The 18,592-nt window shown below is 55.2% G+C and overlaps 10 protein-coding genes across 10 annotated transcripts; 5 read left to right on the top strand and 5 right to left on the bottom strand.

Annotated features, from left to right (window-relative positions):
• Positions 1 to 286: 286 nt before the first annotated feature.
• CMQ_1199 (uncharacterized protein) lies at positions 287 to 884 on the bottom strand (the record flags this gene model as incomplete). Its single annotated transcript, XM_014318278.1, has 2 exons — positions 287 to 589; positions 666 to 884. 2 exons carry the CDS (start codon positions 882 to 884, stop codon positions 287 to 289), a joined length of 522 nt encoding a protein of 173 aa, XP_014173753.1.
• Positions 885 to 1,415: 531 nt separating this feature from the next.
• CMQ_1055 (uncharacterized protein) lies at positions 1,416 to 1,757 on the top strand (the record flags this gene model as incomplete). The annotated part of the gene is made up of 1 exon (XM_014318134.1): positions 1,416 to 1,757. The coding sequence occupies one exon, from the start codon at positions 1,416 to 1,418 to the stop codon at positions 1,755 to 1,757; it is 342 nt and encodes a 113-aa protein (XP_014173609.1).
• Positions 1,758 to 1,878: 121 nt separating this feature from the next.
• CMQ_1491 (uncharacterized protein) lies at positions 1,879 to 2,387 on the top strand (the record flags this gene model as incomplete). The annotated part of the gene is made up of 2 exons (XM_014318570.1): positions 1,879 to 2,076; positions 2,151 to 2,387. The coding sequence occupies 2 exons, from the start codon at positions 1,879 to 1,881 to the stop codon at positions 2,385 to 2,387; spliced, it is 435 nt and encodes a 144-aa protein (XP_014174045.1).
• Positions 2,388 to 2,903: 516 nt separating this feature from the next.
• On the top strand, positions 2,904 to 4,282 carry CMQ_891 (uncharacterized protein; the record flags this gene model as incomplete). Its single annotated transcript, XM_014317970.1, has 2 exons — positions 2,904 to 3,479; positions 3,554 to 4,282. 2 exons carry the CDS (start codon positions 2,904 to 2,906, stop codon positions 4,280 to 4,282), a joined length of 1,305 nt encoding a protein of 434 aa, XP_014173445.1.
• A 255-nt stretch (positions 4,283 to 4,537) lies between these two features.
• CMQ_640 (uncharacterized protein) lies at positions 4,538 to 6,242 on the bottom strand (the record flags this gene model as incomplete). Its single annotated transcript, XM_014317719.1, has 2 exons — positions 4,538 to 6,066; positions 6,161 to 6,242. 2 exons carry the CDS (start codon positions 6,240 to 6,242, stop codon positions 4,538 to 4,540), a joined length of 1,611 nt encoding a protein of 536 aa, XP_014173194.1.
• A 231-nt stretch (positions 6,243 to 6,473) lies between these two features.
• CMQ_1355 (small nuclear ribonucleoprotein) lies at positions 6,474 to 6,937 on the top strand (the record flags this gene model as incomplete). Its single annotated transcript, XM_014318434.1, has 4 exons — positions 6,474 to 6,503; positions 6,564 to 6,635; positions 6,705 to 6,779; positions 6,854 to 6,937. The coding sequence occupies 4 exons, from the start codon at positions 6,474 to 6,476 to the stop codon at positions 6,935 to 6,937; spliced, it is 261 nt and encodes an 86-aa protein (XP_014173909.1).
• A 755-nt stretch (positions 6,938 to 7,692) lies between these two features.
• On the bottom strand, positions 7,693 to 8,183 carry CMQ_1574 (pre-mRNA splicing factor dim1; the record flags this gene model as incomplete). Its single annotated transcript, XM_014318653.1, has 2 exons — positions 7,693 to 7,907; positions 7,967 to 8,183. 2 exons carry the CDS (start codon positions 8,181 to 8,183, stop codon positions 7,693 to 7,695), a joined length of 432 nt encoding a protein of 143 aa, XP_014174128.1.
• Positions 8,184 to 8,948: 765 nt separating this feature from the next.
• Positions 8,949 to 10,455, top strand: CMQ_527 (uncharacterized protein; the record flags this gene model as incomplete). Its single annotated transcript, XM_014317606.1, has 3 exons — positions 8,949 to 9,315; positions 9,377 to 9,495; positions 9,604 to 10,455. 3 exons carry the CDS (start codon positions 8,949 to 8,951, stop codon positions 10,453 to 10,455), a joined length of 1,338 nt encoding a protein of 445 aa, XP_014173081.1.
• Positions 10,456 to 10,993: 538 nt separating this feature from the next.
• Positions 10,994 to 15,309, bottom strand: CMQ_1572 (uncharacterized protein; the record flags this gene model as incomplete). Its single annotated transcript, XM_014318651.1, has 8 exons — positions 10,994 to 12,021; positions 12,094 to 12,380; positions 12,445 to 13,236; positions 13,339 to 13,410; positions 13,469 to 13,595; positions 13,797 to 13,907; positions 13,978 to 14,003; positions 14,117 to 15,309. 8 exons carry the CDS (start codon positions 15,307 to 15,309, stop codon positions 10,994 to 10,996), a joined length of 3,636 nt encoding a protein of 1,211 aa, XP_014174126.1.
• A 1,796-nt stretch (positions 15,310 to 17,105) lies between these two features.
• On the bottom strand, positions 17,106 to 18,242 carry CMQ_764 (zinc-binding alcohol dehydrogenase; the record flags this gene model as incomplete). Its single annotated transcript, XM_014317843.1, has 2 exons — positions 17,106 to 18,014; positions 18,066 to 18,242. The coding sequence occupies 2 exons, from the start codon at positions 18,240 to 18,242 to the stop codon at positions 17,106 to 17,108; spliced, it is 1,086 nt and encodes a 361-aa protein (XP_014173318.1).
• Between the last annotated feature and the right edge of the window lie 350 nt (positions 18,243 to 18,592).

Here is an 18,592-nt window from a genome sequence, read left to right as displayed (position 1 = left end):
TGCAAGTACGGAGTATTTGTTCTCGTACTCCGTACTAGTGCGGCTTTGTAGCGTGTCTTACACAAGTAGTGCAGATCCGTCTGTACGAAGTAGTCTGTCCAAATCAAAGTCTAACTCGAAAACCCATTGAAAGCATGACACTGCTATGGTAGGATATGTTGTAGGCAGGCATACTTTATAACCGCACTGCTTTAGAGCTGCCCTTTAATTTCGCCAGCTCAGCCTCAAAGAACGCCCAGATTCCCGAATTTATATAGCCTGACAGCCAGACGTGACCATCGAGATCCTACCCGATGATAGGGAAGCCATCCGGCATTATAAGACCGAACTGGTCGTTCTGGAAGTAAGATGGACGGCCGCTTCTGCCACTGCTAGTGTTGCTGCTGACAACAGCAGCCGATAGATCTGTCTCGGAAAGGTTGGCTCTGCACCAGTTGGAGAAAGTCAGCATGTGCATACCGCTGTCTCCTACGAGTGGCAGAATTTTCCCAGGGGCGGCACGCCACAGTGAAGAATAGGCCTCGATCTGCGGACGGGTACACTGGGCAATGAGGGCGCAACGGATGGCGGCCGTGGTGCCTCCGAGGGGCTGGGTGGCAAGGGCGCTGAGGTGAGGCGAGTGAAAGCAAAGCTGGTGGCATTAGAGACGTAGCTTAGGCGGCTACCAGGGGCTCCCGCAGCGACATGGCGCTGTTGAGGGTAACGGTCTGATTGCTGCTGGCGGTGGTGGTGTCGCTGTTGGGAGGGAGGAGGTGTTTTGTAGCCAGACGAGCCCACCAGACACAGATGATATCGCCCTCGCGAACAAAGGCTAGCTTGCCGGGATGAACAGCCATGCTAGCCAAGTCAGCTTCCAGAAGGGCACGCTTTCCCATGGCGTCCATGGTGGTGTGTGGCCAGTAGACGGTGACGATGGTTTTGTCGGGAAAAGAGACGACGTGGAGGCCGATCTGAGTATGTCTCTGGTGAGGTAATGGTCGAGCTTGGTAGGACCGCCTTCTGGGTAGAACAGGCGCCGGAAGCTGTCCGGGTTGCCGACGATCTGTGGGCGGCTACTGCCACTCGCGGCTGTCGTTGTTTTCGGCAGCTTTGAGGCCAGAGGGTGCTGAGCGGCAGACATGCCGTGCCCGACATGAGAATATGCGAGGGGCGGTCTGTCCTCCGAGAAAACGGCCGGCAGATAGTATACAAATCCGGATCTCTGTCGGTTTGGGATCTGGTGGGGTTGGTAGCCTTTCTCTAGTATACGAGAGACGGAGTAACTGTATAAGACAGAGGTAAGATAACTCATCGCGTCTGATAGTTAGATCCGTGGATAGCAGCCATCTTCAACGACCTATCACCAGTCAACCATCGTATTTCGATGACTTCCAGAAACCTTAAGAGGGCCGGGCTCTGCAAGCTGCGGCTTTGCTATGGCTATCATCGTTGTCGTTGCCGTGATGCTGGCCACTTCAACTATTGTCATGGCCCTGCAGATGTACGCCTTCAAAATAAGCGCTGGGGCTGGGAGGACAGCTTCTTTAGCCTGGGCTACGCTACCTACCTGCAGCTCCGTCTTCGTGCTGCGTTCTGTCTACTACGGCCTGGACACGCGCGACGCTTACTTGAACAAGTACCAGCAGGTCCGCTGCGCTGAGTACACCCTGTATGCTAACGTGATCTACGGCTTCTACGTGCCCTTTATCAAGGCAGGTGTCGTCTTCACGCTACTGCGCATCCTACCTCCTCTCCCCTTGGCTGCTTTTATCACATGATCCTGTACACCATGCAGCTTTTCGCCTCCGTCATGCCTTTGTCGGCATCCTGGCTACCCTGCTCTACTGCCATTCCATCAGTGCCTGTTGGAATCATCTGCTGAGAAGCTGCGGAAACTAAATGACCGTCGTTCGTATCGGCATCACCACTGACTGGACATGCGCCATCCTGCCGTGGTTCAACATCCGCCGGCTGCAGATGCCCATCCGTGCGAAAGTCCTAGTCATGACGATCCTGAGCCTAGGCGCCATCGCCAGCAGCGCCACTATTGTGCGCGCTCCCTATCTCAATATTACCTCGCCGAAACCGATATTCTGTGTATGTGTCTTATGCTCTTGTAGTTATTTGTCTATATTTTCGTCTCACTTGCTCATCAACTTGCTCATTCTCAGACTGGAACGGCTAGATCCTCCTTTGAAGTCAAATCGAATGTGGCCTTGGCCTCATTGCCGCTGCTTTGCCGGCCCTCCGATTTCACGTCAAGCATTGTCTCGAGTCCACGTCTTATGGTCACACTGTCGTGTAACAGCAATCGTCTCGGTGGCGCCCGGTGGGAACACATTGGTGACGACGGCGAGAGCACTCAAGGTATGGTGCACACTCTAGAAGGGCAACGTAGAAAGAAGTAGAACAAAAAACATGTCAAGATATAATGATTTATTCCAAGGCTGCTCCGGGAACAGAGGTCGGATTCTAGGCTTGTGCTTCTACCATGTATAGTCGACAAATTTAGTGAATTCTCTCTACTTGAGGAAACCTGTTTTAGCTTCATCACAATTTGAGCTGTCCGACAATCTGAAGAACCGCATCATCGAGCGCGCAGGTGCTGCTAGGAGCGGCATTGTATACTGGTGCATATCCACCTAGTCCGATCCAATTAAAGCGTAATTGATCAGATTAAAGGTAGGACTTGCGGTGCAATTCTGAGGGAGCTCCGAAACAGTCACGTGCCAGTTTTATTACTAACGAGGATAGCTCCCTCCATATTTTGCGGCTTTTGTTTCCTACACTCTAATCCTCTCTATCGAACCTAGACGTGACGCGCAATTCATCCACCAGCCGCTTTGCGTCGTCGTCCGATTGCATCTCATTCGTCTCTCAATCTGCCCCAGCGACGGCCTGGAAACAAAACAAGCCCGAAAACGATGAAGTTTCTCGCGGGCCTGGCAGTAGCTGCCTCCCTGGTCAGCTCTGCCCTCGCCGTCGACTCCAAAGACGCTGCTCCCGTCTACATTCTCCGGAAGCAGAACGCTGCCGCCACCGCCAACTCGCCAGCAGAGCCGCCCCAGGTTCCCCGTCAGATCTTTCGTCAGGTTCTCCTGCAGCGGTTACAGCTTGAAGAGGGCAGCGGCTTTCTCAACGAGCTTCCCACGGGCTACGATGCCGAAGCCACACTCGACTTGATCAGCCAATACGGCCTCCCGACCCCCCCTCTCTTTTCCGAACACAAGGTATCGCCCCCCCAGGTGGTCATCCTGTTTGAGCGCGTCAAGGCCCAGCACGTCACCAGGCTACAGGCGGCACTTCCGGCAGCCTATCGCCAGCCCAGCTTCGTCATTGCCGACCCACCCTCCCAGAAGGCCAACGAGCACCTCATCAACGAGCTGAAACAGGCCGGCATGCGCGTCAAGCTCAGCAACGTGATGTCTGAGATCAGCTCCTTACCGGGACGGTACAAACTGAGCGAACGGGCCCATGTTGGCCTTTATGACTTGTCAGACGTAAGCTAGCTCCTTTATTGGTCGTATTAGGAAGTTTTGTTCGGAACGCCATTCTGATGCTTTGTCTCTCTTAGGCCGATGAAATTCTCATTTTGGAGCAGAGCATGAACCAGCTCATTTCCGACGTCGAGTCTGGAGCGGTCGAAGTCACCCTCGTGTTGCTGCCAGAGTCCAGCCGCAAGTCGAAGCTCAAGCACTGGACGAACACGGCTCCACGCACAAAGCTGGCCCTTTCCGACGAGTTGCGGGAGCTGCGAGAGAAGCAAGTCCGCGAGGCCATCAAGTTCCGGGCTAGCGCGATCGAGGAGCGCGAAGCCCAGTCGGAGTCTGTCATGATCGAGGAGGACAGCACCGACAGCAGCAGCAACAAGAAGGACGACGGCCGACAATTCCTGCACGAATGGGCTGCCACAACCCCGACGGCCATCCCGGCCTGCTTCCAGTCGTTCAACTCGTGCGTGACGCAGACGGGCAACTGCAGCAGCCACGGCGTGTGCGTGGACAAGTACGCCTACAACAGCGGCGGTGTGGCCAAGGCAGACGGCGCGGCGTCGTGCTTTGTCTGCCACTGCTACTCGACGCTGAACCGGCCCGAGACCGAGGCTGGCGGCCTCAGCACGACGCAGTGGGCCGGAAACATGTGCCACAAGAAGGACATCAGCGCGCCGTTCTGGCTGCTGACCGGCTTCTCTGTCACTATGGTCGGTGTCGTCACCTTTTCCATCGCCATGCTCTTCAACGTCGGCGAGGAGAAGCTGCCGGGCGTCATTGGCGCCGGCGTCAGCGTCGGCCGATCAAAGTAGGGACAGAGCGGAGTGAACGGCTTGTTTCTTATCGTTTCGCGTTTCGTGTTTGTATAGTAGGTATCTGGAGATGAGCCACGGCCAGGACTGCAGTTGGATGGCAGCATGTCCTGCCAAATGTCTGGCAGTAGCCTGTGCCACAAATCGGCGTTGGTAATATCATGAAGAACAAATAATTGCTTGCTTAGTCATACATTTTTTCTCTATTCTTCCCTGTCTCAGCATGAACAGTTCCCAACACCCAATACAACGCCCCTAGAATACGTCGTCCTTGTCTGCCCGGCGAACTGGCGTTCCGCCCAGGCTTTCCAGACCTCTCTCGGCCGGGCCACCAACAGGCAGTGGCCGCAGTGGTGACTGTGTTGTCGTCGCCAGCATAGCAGCCGCAGCTGCTGCAACACTGGCAGGATCGGTTGTCGCCATGCTGCTGCTGCTGCCGCTGCCGTCGCCGCCCAGAATAGCCTGGTATTTCTGGCCGGCCGCGTTGAGGAGCTCCTGCACCTCAGCCTCGCGCGCAAGGATCTCGGCCTTTTCAGCCTCGATCTCGGCCAGCTTCTGGCGTCGCTGTGCCGCCTCGTTCTCGAGGTTGAGGACGATGCGCTGCATGCGTGCCAGACAGTCTGCCAACTCTGGCAGCGGCTGCATCTTGGGTATCGTGGACGAGGCAGCCGCCGTGCCACGCAGCACGTTCATCTCGTCCTCGTCGTCCTCGTTCGACCCGCCGCCACGCCGCTTCAGGCCATCCATGCCGGCCCGCGTCTGGGCTGCGTTGTAGGCTGCCTGGCGCTCTGCTTCCGAGTCGTCGCTGTCGACACCGTCTTCGTCATTGTCGGCGCCGTCGCCGTGGCCACCGCCGCCACCCTCGGCCGCACTGATCAGCGTTGCCATCTCCTGCTTGCGTCGCCGTCGGGCCTCCCGCTCAGCCTTTCGGCCCAGCGACAGCCCCCCGTCTTCGACAAACTCGTCATAGCCCTCGCCCAGATCCTCGTCCTCGCGCACCAGCCGCGACTCCTCCTTCCGCTTCTTCTTGTTGCCGTCGCCCGAGACCAGCGAGATGTACCCGTTTTCCTCGTCGTCTTCGCTGCCCATCGCGAGCGCGTTCTTCTCGAGCGCCAGCCGCTGTCGCCGGTCTTTTCGTTCTTGAATCTCCGTCTGCGTCAGGACATGTGCTGCCGGTGCTGACGTCGCGAGAGCTCCAGTCCGCAGCGCCGCTAGGTCCGACGACTCGACCACCGTGGCGCCCTCCAGCTCGGACACGTCGAGCTGCATCACGTCTGCATCCGCGCGGCCATCACTAGCGTCGCCGTCTTCGTGTCTCTTCGAAGCGACATTCCGCGGTGTGTTGGGCGTCGAGCTCTGGAGCTCCTCGAGGTGCTCTTTGCTGTATCGTGGCCGGTCTTCGTCTTCCGTGTCCAGCGGCCGGGTCGGCAGCCGTCCGGAGAGGGACTTCCGGAACGCGTTCGTCTCCAACACCCGCTGGCTCAGAGATGTGATCCCGGTCCGTCGTGGCGTCGTGGCTGACGTCCTGTCTTCTGTCGTTGCCTCAGACGCTTCGCTTACTGCCCCGACACCGAAAGACAGCCGCGTTGAAGAGGACATCCGCTTCTTCGACCTTGTCGAGCTGATCCGGCCTATGGATGGGCGCACCACTGCCGGCCCTTCATCGTCTTCCCCAATGTCGCCATCGTTGCCTTCAGCCGGGTCACCAACGCTGGTATTTCGTCGTAGCGCAGACTGCTTGGAAGGCCGCTTTCCGAATTTCACCGGCACTTGTATTGATGGTTCTAACGAAGACGTATCAGCCGGCTGTGTTCTCTCGCATCAGCGACAAGCAGTGGAAATGAACGGCTTTGGCGAAAAGAGGGCGCTGCAACATACCTTCGTCACCAACCGACGCGTCGCCCGGTTCCTCGTCTTCAAAAGTAGATATCCTACGCCCTTTGCGCTTGAATAGGCTCATTCTGTACTCCGCCAGATGCTTGAAATTCGAGTACCAGCTGTAGGTTGCCTCTTTCAAAGGAAGCCACAGGAAATTCATCGCGTATCTCCAAGTGCTCGTTATCTTATCGACACGTGACACAAAACTCGCCTGGTCCAGAATGCATCGCGTCAAAGCTTTCGAAACCTAGAAACATATCTTACCTCCCCGCCTCATCATTTCTTTGCTCCTCGACCCGCGGTACTCGACAAAATGGCGCCCGCACAACCAGAATTGAAGAAGGTAGGCTCGTTTCCGTGTGTGCCAATATTGCGGTTCCCGCAACTAACGCCCCGTTTCTAGTACCTCGACAAGCGGCTGTTCGTTCAGCTGAACGGCAGCCGGAAGGTTATCGGCGTCCTCCGTGGCTACGATGTAAGCTCCTCACCAGTGATCGCGGCCTTGCGTCCTGCAATACACTTCTGACTTTTTGGCTTGAACTAGGTCTTCCTAAACATTGTTTTAGACGAAGCGGTCGAGGAAAAGGATGGCGGCGAGAAGGTGAAAATTGGCATGGTGGTATGTAACAACTCCCGAGTTTGCATGGCTTTTTGTGGCACAGGAGAACTGACAAATGGTTACAATATGTGCAGGTCATTCGCGGAAACTCGATCGTCATGCTCGAGGCGCTTGAGAGGATCGGTGGCGATGATAGGAGACAACAACAACATCAATGATGCCAAAATTTGCGTTAGAGCACGAGAGCTTTTGTGTTGCCGAATTCTCCCCCTCCCCATCTGCTTTTAATAATTCTTTCTTACGGAATTTCATTCACCAAGAGGCGTTAAAATGGCCAATGTCAAACGAATGTTAAAGAGCACGCTCAACAGATAGAAGCTGCTTTTGATAAGCACGCTGCAGTGCACCGAGATTTACCACCTCCTATAAGGACGCTTATGCTTCAAGTTTTCATGAATGTGATATGGCCTCGCCTTCTAAAGTTATTTGCAAGACTGGCCAGGATACTTGTCCCCTGACAGATCCGCAGCACATGACATGCAATTACGTAGAAGTGGCACATTCACGTATGCAGCACCATTCCAACAAGGGCAATTCAAGAATGCAAAAAATTTACAGCTCTCACCTAGCAATTGTAAGGACAGTTGTTACCTTTCTGTTAAACGGTCTGGGACATGACAAGTTCAGCAAAGAGAGTCAACATGAGAAAAGGGTAGATAATAAGCCGTGGCGGGATGCCAGGGAAAGGAGCGTCTCCTACTCTAAATCGACCGATAGCATGCAACAAAACGAGATTAAAACAGAATCTGCAGCCAAAATGTGCCACTGCCGTGATGTTCCTTCGCTTCAACGCCGCCCGCGTAAGTCGCAGTCGTAAAGGGAAGAACGGCCGGCCTGCGTCAACAAGAGTTGCCGTGCATGGAATGTCAACGTGAAAAGCAGCCAAAGCTTTCGTTTCATGGGCCACACTCGCTCAGTACCGATGGCGGGTCGAGTAGTCCTTTGGGCTGACAACCAAGCCACGACCCTTCTTGGCACCACGGTAGACGGTCTCGATAATATCTATGAGTTCTTGCTTGTCCTCAATTACCCACTTGATCTTGTTGTTATCGCCAGTGCCAAGATCGATCATCATGTGCTTGTTGCGCCAGAAGAACATGATGGTGCATGGATCATAGAGCTCGTACACTAATGCAATCCGTCAGAAAACAGAGCTGCGGGTGGGGGACGGCATCGGTAGAACCCACTTTCGTTAAAATCGGAAACCTTCTGGTTGTCGCAGATGTAGATGACAGCAAAGTTTTTCACCTTTGGTGCAATGCGCGCAAGCACATCGTCTTGACGCATGCAATCGGGGTTGCCATTTTTGCCGAAGCGGATGACCACAACGCGGTCAGCTTCCGAGAGGATGGCCTGGTCGACATGCCAGGCCTCCTTGAGCTGCGGGATAACAAGAGATCCCATCTTATAATGAAATCTCAAATGAAGACAGGCGCAGGCGTGGTTTCAGGAGCAAGCTCGTCCTTGTTGGCATCTGCAAAGTCTCGTTGTAGGGGCAGATAGACATGGTTACGCCGCAGTGGCAATATTATGAGCGCGTTGTGTCGCTGACTAACCTTGAGTGCGGTACGGAAAGCTGTCATGCTGTAGCTACTGACCGCTTTCCTAAATTAGCACATCGACAGGTGAACAGGACAAACACACGGGAGCTTTTGTTAGATCCTTTCTCTCACTGTTACCGGCCTGTTGGTCTAAAAGAACACAGATTTCGGTTGAATTTTTCCTCGAAATAAAGACCAAGGCAAAGGAAGATCTTGCCGAACCGCGGCAGCGTTGACATTCAAAGTCGCGTTTCTGCCCTCGACCAATCAGAGTCTAGAATCGCCTTTGCTATAATTACTACAGTGTGTAACGTCCAAGATATCAGTACGCGTACAAGTACTCTTACAGGACTTTGTGTCAGGAGCGAAATTTTTGCTCCTCTGGTGAATAATTTGTGCTTTTCTGCTTCTTTGACGCTGCACACCCAATCAGCTCTCCGTTGAACGCTTCTTTAAAGCAGCCTCGGAAGCACATAGATTGTACTAGTCCTCTGACGTGCCAGCACTATCGAAATTTGTGTATTGTTGAGGAATTGGTTAGAGTGCTTCCTTAAGCCTTCCTTTAGCAGTGCTTCCCATTGCTTCTTACGACTGACCTGATCACAGATTGTTTGTTTCCAAAGACAATATGCCTTTCCTAATTACGGAAGAACAAAAGGTGGATTACCGCCGGCAGGTCGAAGAGTTCCTGAACTCAGCGTCGACCACACCTCTGGCATTCCGAACCGGCCATGATTTTCACCACAACATCGACATTGTTGACCCAAGCGACAACTATGCTAGAGACGTCGAGAGACGCATTGGTCTTGCTCGCAGAGTCCGACAAAAGATTCGCACCTCCCTCGGCGGTCTGGAGTCTTACAATTTAAACATCATGCAGCTCTCCTACTTTTTGGCCACCGAAGATACACACGCTTTGCAAAGGATGGTTGAGGACTCTGATGCTCTAGGATGGTACAATCTCCTCAAGCATGTCGAGCCGTTCCTCAGTACTTGTAAGAGCACATTGTCGGCCCTCCAACCCATCTCCCTCCCCGTCTAATATGAGTCGTCCAGGTTGCGGAAAACATCAATACCTGGACCGTACCCCCGTGCAGGGAGACGGTTCGCCATCTGGGACTGCCCCCTGCACATCCCAGGACGAGAGAAGACGACAGGCCGGCGAGGCCGCAATCGTAAGTAGCCCATCTCAGGATCTTATCAAGCCTTGGGCCTGACATTATCTGCAGGCTCTGGCGAGAGATCGGAGCGCATGTGTTATCACAAACTGCTCTGAGCCACAGGTGGCTCACATCATCCCACATACGATCAACAAGAACGAGACCCACTTTAAGAATGCACGAACCGCCCTGTTCCAATTCCTTTATACAGCGGCGCCCGCACTGTACGCAGAGGTTCGCGACCTGCTAATTCAGCATGATCCAGTCACGGGCAATCCCGTTCTGTCGTGCTCGGACAAGCCATTCAACATGGTATCTCTCAACCACCAATTGCACTGGTATTGGGATCGCGCATATTTTGGCTTGAAGCCGGTTTCCGAAACGTTCCCACGTTTCGAGGGAGAAATCGAACTCATTAAAGTCGAATGGCGATGGCTTCCAAAGCATTTGTCACAAGCCCTAGTTGACAGCGACCACATCCTGCCAAAGAGCAAGGCCCCGAGCCAGAGGCCGTTTCGTTCAGTTAACCTTGACTCCAAGGGTCTTTCTGATTTCATCGGAAAGGCCCTTGGCGAGATCAGCGGCAACGTGGAGGAAATCTCTCCTCCGAGTATCCCTCATGGAAATGGCAGTGGGATTCCTCTGGGGCATCTTCCCTCGGGCCGCCGGATCGAGTCTGGCTTTCGTTTTGACCTCCGGGCTGCAAAGGATGACGCGCCAAAGATGAGGGCTCTCCTCAAACTACAGTGGCTCGCTGTGCGCATGGCTTGCATCTCCGGCGCTGCTGACTTTGCAGCCGACCTCCGAGACACGCCCCCGGACGACGACAAGCAGATCCAGTCCTTGCTGGAGGCCCAGAGCCAGAAAGAGTGTTCCAGCCTTCTGCAGTCTATTCGTGACCCGGAATACTACCACCAAGACGTCGAGGACAGCGACCCCGAGCCGCCTAGAGATGACGAAAAGAAGGGGCCTTAGTTCGGCCGCCGCTTTCGTATCCCGATCCGGGGAAGCAGCAAGTCTGGAATTGACGATTCCGGCAAGCCGAAGCAGGCCGAGATGTTGGGACGCGCCACCTCATTCGGCCAGCGGGAGAGCGAACCAGTCAAGCTGGGGAAATCGGTCAAGAAGAGACTGTCACAGATGATGGGGAACATCATACATTCTTGAGCGTGCTGCAATGGGCACGCAACTTTGAAGCATTTCGCCGAATAACGGGCCTTCCGACAAGCGATCGCTAGTGCCAGACAGTCGCGACGGCTTCGTCTTGCGGTATACAATGCTGCGCCAGTGTCAATTCATGACCGTCTACCTACTTTAGTGTCTTCGTTGTGATTTAGATACCCATGCAGTACTCGCCGTTAGCACCTAGTTTCAGACGCAATCATACAATGAAGACCCCTCCCACTACAAGGCTGGCTATAGAGAGCCATAGCCTGGGGATATTGGAAAAAGACCGATGGATGTACATTAGTGCAGACAATGATGAACAGTATGGGCTAATCACAGAACTCTTTCATCCGCCTATGGGCACCCAAGGAAGGCTTTCTAGCCACAGGCTCGCTTCCATGTCCTCAAAAATCTCGTTGGCCCACGGACTGTTGCAGTCCCAGCCCTCGATGGATGTCGACATCAGACCGGCGGAATCTGTCGCAGCATCAGCGATACCACTGGCCAAGTTGACGTCGAGGCTGTGATCGACGGGAAAGCCGCTGCCCTCGATAGGAAAGGCGGCAGCGGCATGGTGATTTAGCTGATTGTGTTGCTGCTGTTGCTGTGTGGTCATCTCGGTGGTGGTTGCGTCATCCAGGAAGGGGCCCAGCTTGGATCGCAGGATGGCAATCTTGCGGGACGTTAGGTCCCAGATGTTCATGCCGCGGTCGGCCGAGTCGCCAAACTTGGCCGCGCTTGCCGCGCGCATCTCTAGGTTGGACTGCTCGAAGCGGTCTCCAAGGGCAGTGAGCAGGGCTGATATATCGATCAACAGGCCGGGCTGATTGCGCAGTGTGTCCCGCATCTGGGCCATGGCCGCCTTGAGCTTCGGATCGCAGGCAATCTCCTTGCCATCGAGGCCGGCAATAGCAGCGACGGCAGGCTGGACCACCGAACTGGTCGGTAGGGCACATGAGGAGGATACGGGAACGCCCTGGCCTGGCACAAGCCGGCTGCTGGGGTCCTTGAGGGTGGAAGACGATGAGGGCGGAACGGCTGTGGCCATGTTGATGGTCGAATCATGAAGGTCGGTGTGTGCTGGCCGTATGGCGCCCACCAGCCGCGCCCAACGGCTCAGCATGGTGATGCCATAGACGAGCTGCACACAGAGCGGGATGGGCACCCAGTGGTACTGCGACACGGGGATGGTAAACCACTGGTCGAACCATCCGCGGAGGGCATTATATGAGCGGTACAGGATATCCAAGCCGCTTGGGTTGTTGGACGACACGGCAGTGAAGTCGGCCGAGAACTTCTGCAGCAGTGTGGCATCTAAAAGAGGAGGTTCGTAAAGACGGAGTTTGATGGTGTTGATTTGATTTTGGATCAATTCTGGGAGATGATGAGTAACAGGTTTGCTTGTGGAGTGGAATGCAAAGGCTTGAAGCTCCTCCGAAAACGTACTGTCTGTCTTGATGTCCTCTGGCAAGGCCTGGCACAGACGGTCGAGCTCGTTCTGAAAGGCCAGCTGGTACGCAGAACTGGGCGCCCGTGAGATTCCCGGAATCTCGTCGCCCAGCTCCTCCGGCCTGTTAAACCTGGCAACCTTCTCGGCCAGATGCTGCAACCGGACGATAGTCACCAGACGGGCGTCTGACGGATACTCTGAGATCTCGTCCAGCTCGTCCAGACACTGCCGAACGTATGGCGAGAAGCGCATGGCCTCGATTTTAAGAAATCCAAGAGACAGACTGGGTGATCAGGCTTAAGTTAAGGGAGAAAGGAAAAAGCAGAAAAGAAGAAAAGAAAACCCACCATGATGACATATACCAGTAGCCCAGCACCAGACGGCGCTCCTCGTTTGCGCGCGGACTGGGGATGTTGGGGTGCAGGACCAAGATATGGGTGCGCTCAGCGATACGCGGTGGCCGGTTGAGGCCGAGGTCGGCCATCATGCTGATGCCGAGGTGCAGCAGGTTGTTGAGCTGGGCGTGCATCATGCAGTGGTATTGGTACCAGCCGACGACGACAAGCATGCCCTGGACGAGGTCGAGCGAGCGATCGGACTGCAGGATGACGCGGTCAGCGATCAGGCAGATCAGGCGGTACATGGCACCCTGCATGAACCGACTGTTGTCGACCGAGGCGACGGCGCGGATGGCCATCATGAGGATCGGCCGCTCGACCATCAGCTGCTCAGCCGTCACGTCGGATGCCACAGCCACAAAGGGGTAGTGTGGGTACTCGAGCGAGCGGTACGTTTTCAGCAGGTCCTCATCCGAGTCGACAGCAGTCGTGATGATCTCGCCAGATTCGGGGCGGCAGATGCATGTCGGCGGTGCAAACGAGTTGTATGATACCGGTATGGCAATCTGGGCAGTCAGCTGCTCTTGTTGGACGTCCTGTGGCGGAGGCCGGGATGAGACATCGGTCGTGTCCGCATGGTAGAGACGGTCAGACTTTCGTGATGGGTCGGCCAAGATGGTGTGTGGCGAGGCCTCGGCCGCATGCAACGTGTTGAGGTCACCAGAGGCCCGGAGCAGGTCACCAGAGGCCCGGAGCAGGTCCACCAGGCCGTTAAGGCGTTCTTCAAGCTGGGCCGTTTTGCTAGCCCACGTCAGTTGCTGTCAATCCGGGATTTTGCCCTATATCCTAACTCTCCGGCGGGGATAGTAGAAAGTACGCATATAATAGGGGAGTGCCACTCACGACGTCTTGCTGGTGCGCTTCTTCCGCGCACGGTGCACCTGTACGGCACAGTTCTTAAAGAGCCGTTCACACCTGTTGGACGTTGGCAGTCAGCATGCAGGAACAGACAGTAACGACGCCGGTCTCTTACCTGTCACACTTGGCGCTTGCATCTTCGACAGAGCGAATGCACTTGACCTTGGCCGACGCACAGGCGGAGCAGGCGGCTCCCCATTTGGCTGTGGCCTTTGCCTTTTCGTCCATCAGGGCTGCTGCTTCTGCTTCATGTGCGGATGTACCCAGCTTCTCTGCCCGTTACTGCAGGTCTTTTTTCCGTAAAGAGTCCGACGGACTTTTTGACTCGCGCACATTCAGCCAAATAGTGGCATCTAGACGCAGCCGTGGTTCCACCCTTTCTGCATGATAGTTGCCGATTTGCATGATGGCAGCACGGCGGTGATCGATTTGACCGTGCTTACTCCGCGACGTCGAGAGGCCCCACATGTAGCACCGGACTTTGAGCCAAATTCCGGCCGGCTGACAAACAGTGAGTATTCCCATCTGGGCATTTCCTGACACAACCATCTGATCTTCGGCACCGAGACAGCCGTATCAGTGGCAGGGCATATATATCATTACGTTACAGCATGCAAGACTCACAGAGAAGAACATAAAGAATAATTCGACTGAAAGGCAACAAAGCTCAAGTTAGTAAAGTAGCGGTTGATTGGATGTTAGCATGCAGAAGGAATAGGACAAGCAGAACCAAGACAAAGAAAACCAAGACACTCGTGCTTACTTCCACGTCACTTTCGGCGCGTCCGGCCGGCGACTGCGGACAGCATTGCGACCGGGACTGCTGCTCACCCGCTCGATTTTCGGTTCCGATCTGCGAGACGAGCTCGTCGCCTGGGGCTTCTGTGGGCTGGACGTCTCGGTCGAGGACGGACGGCAGCGCCGGCAGCACCCGGCCGCCTGTGCCTGGGCCTGCAGGCCGCGCGCAAGCCGGACCTGTTCGTGGTGGAATTCGCGCGAGCCAGAAAGTCGGAGCCAGCGTCGTAGCAGACTGGCGGGCTGGCCGTCAGCCGCCCGAGGTTCGTCGCCGAGTCCGTTGCGCATCCGGGCATCGCAGCGTGACCAGGTCGTGCGGGCAAGGTCGACCGCATTGACACGGTCTAATGACGACATGCGACGCAATGTGCTGTCCAGCAGAGTCATCACGCTGCTCCCCCGGACGACGTCCAGCGCCGTCAGCTCGTCCATGTCGTCGTCCCCCTCCGTGCAGACAGCCCCCAGATCCATCACATGGCGGCAGAACGGCACCACACCCGCCTCGGCCTTGCTGAGAAGTGCCCGCATCCGGTGCAGCAGCGCCTCAGCCTCGCGGTTTAGATTCGCCAGTGCCCGACTGCCGCCATTCTTGCTGTCCTTGTGTGCGTCTCGCTTGTCCCGTCCGTTGCAGTGCTCCGCCTCGTAGGCCAGCCGCTCAAAAGCGTTCTGTTGGCGCACGCCCTCGTCAGCTGGTGCGTCGAAGCGTAGCTCCAGCTGCTTCGCCACCCGTGCCACTCCCGCCAGCGACTCCCGCATCGCGTACAGGCAGTCCACCTCGCCTGTTGCGCACGACACGTGTTTCAGCTGCCGCCACGCCTGCTGCTCGCTCTCGGTCATCACCACCAGAATGCAGCCGGTCTGGTCGCCGCGCATCACATCGTCCATCGTCCGGTCCGACGCCGCAAGCGTGCGCTCGATCACCTTGGCAACCTTGTCGGCCTCCCCCACCTCCTGCAGCAAATTGTAGTACATCTGGCTGGGAATCGTCACCTCGGCGTCCTCCGGGCCCATTGGTCGCGCATTGGGTGAGCCGAAATTGGCCGTTGCCGGCTTCTTCGACACGTCCTGGCGCTGTGTCCGTAAGGAGAAATCAGAGACGTATATTTGGTTGGCCTCATCCTTGGGAAACGAGGTGGTCTTCTTGCGCATCCAGGGCATCATCTTGAATATCCGTGTGTGTATATATATGTGAGATTGAGTAGGCGAATGGGTGTGTGGCTTAGATAGTCTTTGCGCTTGAAAGGCAGAGACAAAGCGATGATTGGTGAGATCGGATGTATCAGAGATGCCAAGATGCGGAAGATGCTGCTGCTGTGGGGAGTTGGGTGGTTGTTGTATTGTTGTCTGAAGTTTTTTTTCTGGTGTTTGGATTTCGGGCTCCCGACGCTTCCTTTATAGAAACTGGCAGCCTGTATGGGCGAGAGTATATAGACGGGTGTTCATCTTTGTGTACGTTCATGTTAGCTCGTCGCTGAAATGGTGAAAAAATCATGGGCAACTGAGTGTTGAACATGTCTCATCACGTTCATTGGTAAAAAAGGCCCGTACAGCCAGGCTGAAGTGTCCCCGATTTTTTTGAGTTGATCTTGAACAAGAAATGAAAAAGTCTGTTAGGGTCTTTGAACGTAACACGCGATGAATCTCTTTTGTTCAACGCAACGCAACACGGGAAGCAACGCTAGGCCAGATCACTCAGGACTCAGATGCTCTTTCCTATTTGGGAGTTTTCAAGATTTGCTGACTCATGACTCATAGATCTGCTGGCAAATGCACGGAGGTCACGCACAAGACGAATGCACCAAGTTGGCTAGTAGAAGCAAGCAGCAAGAGCAAGGCAGAAGAAAAAAACAGCTGCCAACGATCCAGCCGTTTTCAGCCGCACGGTTGCTTCCGGTTAGCAGTGCCGTATATTTACGAGATGGCAAGTAGGGCCTCTAGCCATGCGACAACAGCAAGTACCTGGATGTCGTCCGCGTGCTGAAGCTTTATGTCGACCACGTTTCATTTGCCGATGTCTAAGAAGACATTTGCTCCGAATCTAAGCAACAGCTCTTCCGGATGCAAAACGCCAGCTTTTAGCTCCCAGTCAGAAGTGCATTACTGAGTGCTGAGATGGCCAAATCGATAGAATGCATCTGTCGCCGATTGCAAAACACCACCCACACATGTAGAGTCAACACAAACCAGAGTCAGTTGATGCACCAAGAACTAACGGCGTGTGGACGATAGTCAGCATATGCGCACTAAGATCAACAGTGTGCCAGCCTTGGCGCGTCTACATGAGGCCTTGCCAACGGTTGACAAGGTTTATTGTCTTGCCTAATTCCAGAAGCACATACTATCTGCGGGGCCTCAAATACGCTATCAAGCGGGGCCTCAAATACGCTATCAAGAAAAGCTCGCCGCTTGCGGAGACTTTAGTCCGCTTCTTGCACTGACTTGCAGTAGCAGTACTTGGCAGGCTGCTATACTCCGTAGACTTGACTATTTCCCTGCTTTGAAATACGTAGGAGACTAATTAGGGGGCAGACTAGCGCAAATACCGACTAAGCTGACTAATGACTAGGAGGCACAGACTGACTGGCCACTAAATCTTACTCGTACAGAGTAATTACCGTGAATGACCTCCCTATTCACGAAGGCAGGCGGAAATCCTGCTTGCTATTCATAAATTTTAGGAAGGAGACACACGAGAAAGCGTTAAATTTCTCTTAGTTATGTAATAGAGATAAAACCAGTGAAGGTCGTATTTTCAAAGCTTAGTCGTTGAACTAGCTGCGTCGCTCGAGGCTCGTAAATTGATTATCAATCCTTAGCCGAGTTCGCCAACAAAACGCGCTCAAATGTCTAGTCACCATTCCGCTTTGGGTGTTCTGCCTTTCCTGACCGCCTGGTGGTGACGTCATCAACCGCGGCCAGACACCGTTTCCTGAAGCACCATCCTTGCATGGTGACGCTCACAGGTGCTTCTCGTTAACGAGGGTATAGCGGTATCGGGCGAGGCCTTTGTCCATGTCGAGGATAGCCTGGTTGACCTCATCCATGGGGCGCTCCTCGATCCAGGGCTGGACGTTCTTGTCGACAGCCAGCTGCAGCATATCGCGGATGTCGGCGGGCGACCCGATCATGCCGCCCCCGATCGACACATTCTTCAGGACGAGATCAGTAGCGGCGATGGGGGGCATCAGGCCCTCCGGGATGCCGACCTGGACGAAGCGGCCGTCGATGTCAAGCAGGGCCAAGTACTCGCGCAGAGGCATATCGGTCGAGGCGACGGTGCAGACGATGATGTCGAGGCTGGAGGCATGGGTCTTGGCCCAGTCGGCTTCCTCGGCGACGGCAATGTACTCATCGGCACCGAGCTTGAGCACATCGGCGCGCTTGTCGTTGCGGCGCGAGATGCCGACGACGCGGTCGGCGCCCATGGCCTTGGCCCAGAGAATGGCAAAATGGCCTAGGCCACCGACACCGATGACACCGACGCGCTTTCCCGGGCCGCAGCCGCTGTTCTTGAGAGGCGTGAAGACGGTGACACCGCCGCACATCATAGACGCCGCATTGGACGAGGTGACGCCATCGGGGATGGGGATGACAAAGTGGCCCGGAGAGCGGTTGTAGTCAGCATAGCCGCCGTAGGACTTGCCGCCGTTGTAGAAGACCGAGTTGTAGGTGCCCACATGTGTGCCGCAGAGATTTTCGCGGCCGGTCGAACAAGCCCGGCAGGACCCCTTACGGTTGCGGCACGAGTCCGCTTGCGCGCCCACGCCGACGCGGTCGCCGACTTTGATGTGCTTCACCTCAGAGCCTACGCGCACGGCCGTGCCGACAATCTCGTGGCCTACCACACACGGGTACTTTGTCGGGCCCTGTACGTGTTAGCAGGATGGCAGGATGCAAGACAAAAAAGGCCTACGCACCCAGCCGCTGCGAAGCGTGTGCAGATCGGAGCCACAGATGCCGCAGTGGGTGATCTTGATGTCGACGTCCGTCTCCTCCCAGGCCTTGGGCTCAAACGTCTGCCATTCCAGGTTGCCCGTAGAGTTCTTGTCCAGGGCCACCCAGCCCTGGAAGGTGTAGTCGGTTGCAGCGCTCATGGTGTTCCTTTGACTTTTGAAAGCTTGAAAATCTTGTAATAGGGAATCTTATTTCTATCAGGGGACGAGCTATCTTTATAGATTTTGTCTAGTGGAGAATGGACATTAATCATGGGCACCAAAGTGGGAAAACCGGTCTCTCACGCTGCTCCTGCGCGATATGGCACACATAGTAGCTCCCTTCCAACAAGCGCTTCTCCTTTTTCTCCGATGCCTCCTTTAGCAAAGCCCCAACGCCACCCCGGTCCCTTCGTAGTCCACTTTTCCGGCAGTTCGGCTTAGACGGAAGCTAGTAGTGACTACTAGCTTTCTTGGACATGCTCAGCGCTATCAAGCCAAGCGGCGCGATA

The sequence above is a fragment of the Grosmannia clavigera genome (assembly GCF_000143105.1).
Source record: "Grosmannia clavigera kw1407 unplaced genomic scaffold GCSC_140, whole genome shotgun sequence".
Classification (NCBI taxonomy): Eukaryota; Fungi; Ascomycota; class Sordariomycetes; order Ophiostomatales; family Ophiostomataceae; genus Leptographium; species Leptographium clavigerum.
This window is presented reverse-complemented; position numbering and strand designations above follow the sequence as displayed.